General features: G+C 43.1%; 1 protein-coding gene across 1 annotated transcript in view; it reads right to left on the bottom strand.

The window, feature by feature from the left end:
• SYTL3 (synaptotagmin-like 3) overlaps positions 1–9581 on the bottom strand; it is a 135524-nt gene that overhangs the window by 96125 nt on the left and 29818 nt on the right. Inside the window, exon 6 of the mRNA XM_011976432.1 lies at positions 8598–8662. Coding sequence (XP_011831822.1) covers positions 8598–8662 — 65 coding nt within the window. The remainder of the gene's footprint in view (positions 1–8597; positions 8663–9581) is intronic.

The following is a 9581-nucleotide window of genomic DNA, read 5'->3' as shown; positions in this document are numbered from 1 at the left end:
AAAAAAGTTTAATATTAATATTGTCATCTTTCTGCTTTTAAGCTTGTATATCAAGGAACAGAATGTCATGGTGGTTAAAAAAAAAAAAAAAAAAAGTAAAAGATGTGCATTTACAGGGAGGAGCCAGAAGAGGGCATCATCTCTATATGGTTAGCAGATGCCAAAAGAGAGATGAATTTTCAGCTTATTTTCTAGTTATTAGTGATCTAAAAAAGTTTCGTCATAATTGTTTACTAATTTTGTTATTCTACCTAAAGTACATTAAAAAAAATTACTTGGGGAACTGTTAAACAGTCACTCTTTTTTTTTTCTTTGCAGATGGAGTCTCTGTTGCACAGGCTGGGGTGCAGTGGCACGATCTTGGCTCACTGCAACCTCCGCCTCCCGGGTTTAAGGGATTCTCCTGCTTCAACTCCCAGAGTAGCTGGGATTACAAGCATGCGCCACCATGCCCGGCTAATTTTTGTATTTTTATTAGAGACAGGGTTTCACCATGTTGACCAGGCTGGTCTCAAACTCCTGGCCTCAAGTGATCCTCCCACCTCACCCTCCCAGAGTGCTGGGATTACAGGCATGAGCCACCGCCCTCATCCAGACATTCACTCTTGAACCCCATCTGGCCCCACCAAATCAGAACCTGTGTGTGTGAGGCCAGGAACGTTGAATTTGAATCGGCTTGCAGCTGATCCTGGAGCGTGGGTCCAGAAGCCACATTAAAAACCCTCTGCACAGATTGCTAAATGCCTGTGGATGGAGGCACAGAAGGCGAAGATGCTAGGTTGTCCTGGGGAGCTTCCAAAAGGCAAGAGATCCTACGAAGGTCTGGGTGCTTGCCTAATTCGAATGCACTACAGATGAGCCATCGCTGTGGCATCAAAGACGTTATTTTAAGACCACAACACTAAATATCAAGTTATGAAATTTTAGGGGAAAAAGCCAGCCTATAATCAGAAAAATTTTAAAACAAATCCAAATATTTAAAATTTTTAGTGCTATCTCCCTACAAAATGAAGAATTGAGGCTCTTTTTTTTTTCTTGTTTTTAAACTGTTTTAATAGTTGAAAAAATAGCACAACACACATTGCCACAATTAACCTATTATTCTTCACTGGATTCTTACTTACAGCTTGTCTACTTCCAAGGAAATGTGGGGGGCATTTTATCTTAAATTGCACATATCAAATAAGGTCATCAAAAGAGAAATAAGTAAAAGCTAATAAAAAGGAAACTGGGTGCAGAAGGTGTAATGATTCCTGGAATTACTGCAACTGAATGTTACATTTAGCTTTAGGTTTCCTGGTGCCAACAAGGAAAGGAAGTCTACATTTGTAAGGTGCCTACTAAGTGCTAGGCACTGACAATGGACACTACTCCTTCTAACAGCACTTTTTATGGCCAAATGAGCAGATCCTTGCTCAATTTATTTATTCACTTATTCCTTTACTCATAGCTCCTGCTCTCAAACATTCAAAATCCAGCTAGGGCCAAATCTTCAAAAGGTGCAGGTGAAGGGGACGGCACTGTGTGTCCTCTATTGAGATGGCACCCCCTGGAGCACAGGGCTGGGCACAAGGAGCATGGTGCCCCACGCTGTGCCAATCAATGGCCCTGGGTTACAACGCAATGGGAAGGGGGAATGGTTATGTAACAAATGATACTGGGAACATAAAGGATTGGGAGAAAAAAATTAGATAGGGCCTCCTGATGATTGTAAAGAGTTAACATGGTGGCTCAAGCCTATAATCCCAGCACTTTGGGAGGCCAAGGCAGGCAAATCACTTGAGGCCAGGAGTTCGAGACGAGCCTGGCCAACATAATGAAACCCCGTCTCTACTAAAAATACAAAAATCAGCTGAGCATGGTGACATGTGCCTATAATCCCAGCTACTCAAGAGGCTGAGGCAGGAGAATCGCTTGAACCCAGGCTGTGGAGGAGTGAGCCAAGATTGTGCCATGGTACTCCAGCCTGGGTGACAGAGAGACTGTCTCAAGGGGGAAAAAAAAAAAAGTTAAGTAAAAATTAGAAGAAAATTAATGTGGATATTTAACCCATCATAGGATAACAAAAAAGTCTTGACACATAAAAGCAAAAGAAGAAATTATACAGAAAAAGGAGATTTGCCTACAAGCAAACAAAAAAACTTCTCTGTGTTAAAAGCATACGTACTAGGAAGATACATATGCAACTAACATGACTGAAAAGGACTAATCGCCTTCACATACCAAGAACATCTACAGAAGGTTGAAAAGTGGAAGATATTAGATGAATTCAAATCAAAACGATGAGAAAACCATTTTGCATGACCAGTGTTGTTTTGCCAAACTGACAAAGTTGTTTGTTGGTTTGCTTGTTGGTTTATTTTTAAGGATAATTCCACACCCTTTCCAAAGGAGGCAACATTCCTAACCTTCATCTTGTTCTCTTTCTAGAAATATTCAGAGGTGTGCCAAAGAGATATCTACAAGGATGTTCTTTGCATTATTCTCATTTTAATAACATTATAAACTTTCAAAAATGCCACAGAAAACTAGAAATCCCCTAACTAGCCCACAATAGTTATTTGGTTAAACAAATAATGACACATTCCTATGATGGGGTGAGATGCACTCATCAGAAATCATATAGCCAACGATATTTACAGATACTGAAAATGTTCCTTGTAAATTATTACATGAAGAAACATTAGGATAAAACTGTACATACAATTTGATTTCAATTATGTAAATATATTAGCTTGACTCATGTGAAATTGCCTCTACTCAATACCTTTTTGCCTAAAAATATCAATTTCTTATGGTTCAACCTAAATACTTTAAAAAAGTCTATGTAGATGTGTGTATACACACACATATATTCACACATACAGATATGCACCCACGAGCATAGATACACTCACAAAAGAACAGAAATGGTATATACTAAAATGTCAATGATTGTTCTCTGGGTGAAGCTGCTGTATTTTTTCACATTGCTCTTTATAATTTTCTTCATTTTCTAGGTTTTAATCTTTTAATTTTTTCAGAGACAGGGTCTCACTATGTTGCCCAGGCTGGTCTCGAACTCCCGGGCTCAAGCGATCCTTCTGCCTTGGCCTCCCAAAGTGCTGGGATTACAGGCATGAGCCACTGCGCTTGGCGTCTAGTTTTTTATATGAATGTAATTTGAAATCATGCTTCAAAGGTCGGAACATAATGGGGGCAGAGTGTGGGAAGAAGGAAATTTGTGTACTCTGCCAGTGTGTTGTAAATAATGACACAGTCCCAGAGGGTAATTTGGCAAAATATCAAAAGCCTTTCAAGTATTCATACACTTGACCAACCATTCTTCTTCTAAGAATTTATCCCCCCAAAATAAACAGACATGTCAAGATATCCGTACAAGATGTTCATCACATAGTTATCTGTAACATGAAAAAATCAAATACAGTGATAGACCCACAGACTTTCAGGAACAGGTTAAATAAACTATGGTGCACATATTTGGTGTATTTTATGGAGTCATCAATACATTTTTGAAGAAGTCTTAATAACACAGGAAAATGTTTATGCCAAGTTGAATTGTAAAAGCAAGATAAAACTACATAGAGTCTGATAACAATACATTTGAAATTGGATAAGTCTATCTGTGCACACACATATGCATAGGCTCACCTAGAAAGAAGGCTGTGAGTTTGCACGTGTATGCACATGCATGTAATTTACAGTACTTTGGGATTGTGGTAGTATTTCCATTGCGTCTAAATACTATTCTGTGTTTCCCAAATATTTGCAATGTTTGCATTAGTTCTGTAATCAGAAAGTAAGTAACTTCCTTTCAAAGAGAAAAGGAAGCTCTCTCTCTTCACAGAATAAAAGATGGAACGAGGGGAAAGCAGATGGGGTCACTGGGAACCAGTTAGGAGCTGCTACGTTGGAAATGAGAATGAAGGGCAGAGGAAGATTCGAGACTCGGGAGGCAGAAATGTCAGGATTTGCTGACTGATCAGATGTAGCGGCAGAATGAGGAACAAAGGAGTCAAGTATGATTCTCAGCTCTGTGGATTTGGAGACAGAGTGAGAGGTGCCGCCATTCTCCCAAGATAAGGAACACAGGATTTGGTAGCCTTCTCCAAGATGGTCCCAGTGATTGTTGCCTCCTGATATTCAGACCCTTTGTCCCCTCTGACTAGGGCTGACCTGTGGTACCCATAGGACATAGCAGAAAAGACAGGGTGTGGCTTCTGAAGCTAGGCCATAAAAGATATTGTGGGGCTCTGCTTTTCTCTCTCGTGGATCACTTGCCCTGGGGGAAGCCAGCCGCCATGTCATGAGGACACTCAAGCAGCCCTGTGGAGACATCCCCATGGTGGGGAACCAAGTCCTCCTCCCAACATCGGCAGTCACTGGCCAGGTATGAGGGTAAGCCCCAAGAGTGCAGATCCCCCAGACCCAGGCAAGCCTTCCACCGAAGACAGAAACTGTAAAAGAATGTTACTTGCTTTGTGTCACTAGGTTTGAGGGGAATTTGCTATACAGCAGTAGATAACCAGTGCATGGAAAGAGGCACAGACTGCAGCTGTCTGTACACTTTTGTGGTTTAAACCACCATCTAGTTTTTCTAACTTCCGCTCAGGATATAGAGGGCTGGAAAGAGTATTGCCCACATCATGACAACAAAAACACTAGAGAACATGCAAAACCACACTTTTTCTGGAACACATCAGAGAACTGAGGTTGCAGCTGCCTCCCTATTACGGTCCAATGGGGACTTCCAGAGGGAGACCAGGGCCAGGAGGAGGAAGAAGGGGCTCCTGCCTTCCTTCTGACCTGTGTCTGGCCAGCATCGGCTCAGCAGGGTCGGAGGGTGTCGGCCTCCTGCAGCTGCTAGCTCTGTTCTCTCACTATTCCCTTTTTGCCTCCAATTCCTGTCTAACCAATCCCTAAAGTAAATTCTTATTCAAATAACCAGACAGTTTCTATTTTCCTGAGTGGATCTTAACTGCTACAGCACACAAATCCAATTCAACCCCTCAACGACTGCACCTGGTTCTCTTTTAGGGGCACAAATAGGAGCGTGGTGGAATTCCTGCCTGTCCATCTAAACCTCTGTGACCTGATCCTTGGTTACCGTTCCTGACTCGCCCGGGGCAAACTCCATCCAACCTGGTCTGGCTCATAGCGCTACTTGTGTGCTCCCAACCTGGCATCTTCCCCCATAGTTTCATGCCTCTTACCCCAACTGTACTGAAACAGGACAATAGGAAGATGAGGCACCTTGGCATGTGAGGAAGTGTTGAAAAGAAGGAGGGGAAGTTGGGGTTTTTCTGGTGTTTATTTTATACATCGGTAGAAATGACATCAGCAAAAAAGAATGATTTATGCTTAGGTTGATTTTCCTAACCCTGGTTTGTTTGTCCTTACTGATGTTTTTATTCTTATATAAAGTTACAAGGCAAGAAAGAAAACCTGAGACACCAGTCTCACCTCTTTCCTAATTCCCTTTTTATCTTAAGTCACCGTGACAACATCTCCCATTCACTCAGGAGAGACGAAGTGCTGAAAAGATGACAAGATGGTAACGTGTGTGCACAAACACACACACACATTCAGGCACACATGAAAACTTACCTGAAATAATGATGCTAGAACTTCCAACGACGCAGAAAACGTTTTCAGTGAAGGAGATGTCTGCACTGAGTTGGCATCGAGAAATGACAGAAACTTCACCTCCTACAGTACTACTGTTTATAAGCTAGGAATTGATGTGGAAAAGGGTAGACTCTACCTTCTGAAGAAGGCTCCAGACAACCAGCAAAAAGATTCTTTTTTTTTTTTTTTTTTTTTGAGATGGAGTTTCACTGTTGTCCAGGCTGGAGTATAACGGCGCCATCTTGGCTCACCACAACTCTGCCTCCCAGGTTTAAGTAATTCTCCTGCCTCAGCCTCCCAGGTAGCTGGGATTACAGGCAGGTGCCACCATGCCCAGCTAATTTTGTATTTTTAGTAGAGACAGGGTTTCTCCATATTGGTCAGGCTGATCTCAAACTCCCAACCTCAGGTGATCTGCCCACCTCAGCCTCCCAAAGTGCTAGGATTACAGGTGTGAGCCACTGCACCTGGTCAAAAAAGTATTTTAAAGAAACACAAAAGTGGCCAGGTGAAGTGGCTCACGCCTGTAATCCCAGCACTTTGGGAGGCCCAGGTGGGCGGATCACTTGAGGTCAGGAGTTCAAGACCAGTCAACAAGGTGAAACTCCATCTCTACTAAAAATACAAAAATTAGCCAGACATGGTGGTGTGTGCCTATAATCCCAGCTACTCAGGAGGCTAAGGCAGGAGAATCCCTTGAACCCAGGAGGGGAAGGTTGCAGTGAACCAAGATCGTGCCACTGCACTCCAGCCTGGACGACAGAACGAGATTCTGTCTCAAAAAAAAAAAAAAAAGAAAGAAAGAAAGAAACATAAAAGCAACAAAAACAGAGAAAGGTCCTGTGCTGCAGCTACTTTGCCAAGGCCACACATTCCACATGGGATGATGGCACCCCTAAGGGGATAAAGATTAGTAGCAAATCTTAGCTATTTCAACAGTCTGTGACTCTCCAAAAGGCCTCAGTACATAGATACATGATATCTGTGATATCAAAATGTTATGGTAGCAATTTTGAAAAAGTGTCTAAAAAGGCTGTGTGGGGTAGGGGAGAGGGTGGCGGTAAGAAGCCATTGAGAAACACTGGCTTAGAGGAAACAGACATCTCTGCTTCATTCCATTGCCTGACATGACCCTTAGTATTATTTTTTTCCTCTAGGTTTCTAATAAACTTGGCAGAAGCAGCATTTTTTTTCTTAAGAAGAGCCAGGAATCATAAGCCACGGGACAATTTAGTACCAACCAAATCTATACCTGGGCAAACCCACCCTTTATAAAAGCTGAATATCAACCCAAATGAACGGCTTCCTTTACTGCCAACACATTTTTGGGTGAGGTTCTACCTGCAAATTGCCACTTTCTCTAGAAAAGAGCCACCACTACCCTCTAAGTCAGGCTGTGGGTCTAGGTCCCCATCACCACATCAGAGGAGGGGTGCTGCCCACGTTCCTGATACAGTCAGATGCGGTTCCCACAGCACCTGCCTGCACTCCACTGTGACGGTGCCTGTGTGCACCTTTGTCCCGATGCCCCATCACAGCACAAATCGTCCTCTCCACAGGTCCAGGTCCTAGCTACCAATTACACCGGCACACCTTACATTGCAAATACTTTTGAAAAAGAAAAGAAACTTTTAATCTAAGAAACACAAGCCCCCTTTAAAGTATCAGGCCTAGAGAGACACTGAAATGAGACTGCAATCATGTCCCCCAGCTTGGGCTAACTAATCATTTCAAAGCCACTTGCTCTATGGACTCTAGATTGAATGTCACCACCAATAGCCATAAATTATCCTAACAATGCCACACACTGGACACCATCACCCACACCCTGTAGCTCAGCAATAGATAGCCAGTCATGAATCAATGGTATTTCTGTAAACCCACGAGAATTCCTGAAAACTGACTTTTGTAATCACCCCTCTCCTGATTCACCCTTCTCTCCTTTGTTCTCCAGAGCCCTTGGAAGTGTTTCCTGGGCTGCAGACCTCAGCCTTGGCCCAAATAAACTCTCCACCTATATTAGTTTTGCCTCAGTTTCCTTCTTTAGGTCAACATCTCATTATAAGACATTCATAGTACACAGACGAAATGCACGCTTCCACCCATATCATCACAACATGCGCTCACTCCACAACCATCAACCTCTGCTCGGTTCAAATGCTATTCACTCACTGTGGTCTTCACTGATTCAATCATCTTACTCAAGTATTATAAACAAGGTATTGTGCTTTGCTGCAACACAGGCTAACAAGATTTTAAAATCACAGTTACTGCTTGTAGAGAGAAACAGAAGTGCACAAGCAATGCTTCAGTATAAGGAACTTTGCAACAATTACATAAGAGAATTACAAACCCGGCACTGATGGTGTTTCAGAGGAGGGGACATCACGCCCAGAAGCAGGAAGCCAGGGAAACCTCGTGGTGCACGAGCCTTAAAGAATGGGGCCAACCTGGCTGGGCACAGTGGCTTATGTCTGTAATCCCAGCACCCTGGGAGGCTGAGGCGGGCGGATCATGAGGTCAGGAGTTCGAGACCATCCTGGCCAACATGGTGAAACCCCGTCTCTTAAAAATAGAAAAATTAGCTGGCCATGGTGGCGCGCGCCTGTAATCCCAGGTACTCAGGAGGCTGAGGCAGGAGAATCGCTTGAACCTAGGAGGCGGAGGTTGCAGTGAGCTGAGGAGATTGTGCCACTGCACTCCAGCCTGGCGACAGACCGAGACTTCATCTCAAAAAAAAAAAAAGAATAGGGCCAACCTCAGAGGTGGAAATGGGCGGAGGGAAGAGTAGCAAGCAGACGGAATGAGCGGCGTGAATTACAGTGAGAGCATCAGCAAATGGAACGGCAAGACGTAGGGGCCAGTAGACTAAACCCATCGTGTTGCTTATATTCTAAAGTCTTAACGTCAAATATTTTAAAACTAGGAATAGATCATTTTACTCTAACAAAAAAGTAAAGAGCATTTACCTCCAGTTGGAAATTTCTTGGCTCGTTCCTCATAGAACCATTCTCCAGTTTTTATTTTGACATTCCTGAAAAAATGAGCAGAAAGGAAGCTTCAGAAAGAGAAGATATGAATAGTGCTATATTAACCCCTTTTAAGGGTTACATAAGGTCACAGAATATTAGTCTTGCGATGGACCTCAGCAATCAATTTCCTGGCTTAAACCCCTAACTTTACAGATTCCCCATAGAGGCGAAGTAATTTCAGTATCAGCAGCAAAGCCACGCAACTCCCACCCTCATATGTTTTATCTTGCATGTCATATGTACGTTCAGTTTATAATATGTGAATACATTAAGCATATTAACATATACTTGTGCCTGGCACAAATCCAGTACTTAATGTTTTGTGAACAAATACACAAAGAGAAACAAAATTATTGTCATCAAAATGACCAATGTATCGGCCAGGCACGGTGGCTCACGCCTGTAATCTCAGTTCTTTGGGAGGCTGAGGTGGGTGGATCGCTTAAGGTCGGGAAGTTGAGACCAGTCTGGCCAACATGGCAAAACCCTGTCTCTACTAAAAATACAAAATTAACTGGGCATGGTGGCACATGCCTGTAATCCCAGCTACTCGGGAGGCTGAGGCAGGAGAATTTCGCTTGAACCTGGGAGGCAGAGGTTGCGGTGAGCTGAGATCGCGCCATTGTACTCCAGCCTGGGCAACAGAGCAAGCCTCCATCTTAACAACAACAACAACACAAATGACCGATGTATCATGTCAGTGGTGGGAAGCTCTGGCATGAATGATGGGCTACAGGAAAACTCGATGCTATGCATTGGCCTTTGAGGGACATCAGCTGTAGGTTAAACTAAGGTTAGTTTGTATTTACAACATGCACCAAGAGCCCACAGAGCAGGGTCACGTGAGAAGATTCTTGGGAGGACCTGAAGTATGGAATATGGGATCAATGTGTGTTGATGAAGATTTGGGGACTTAAATCT

Source organism: Mandrillus leucophaeus, unplaced genomic scaffold (genome assembly GCF_000951045.1).
Source record: "Mandrillus leucophaeus isolate KB7577 unplaced genomic scaffold, Mleu.le_1.0 Scaffold166, whole genome shotgun sequence".
Lineage (NCBI taxonomy): Eukaryota > Metazoa > Chordata > Mammalia > Primates > Cercopithecidae > Mandrillus > Mandrillus leucophaeus.
This window is presented reverse-complemented; position numbering and strand designations above follow the sequence as displayed.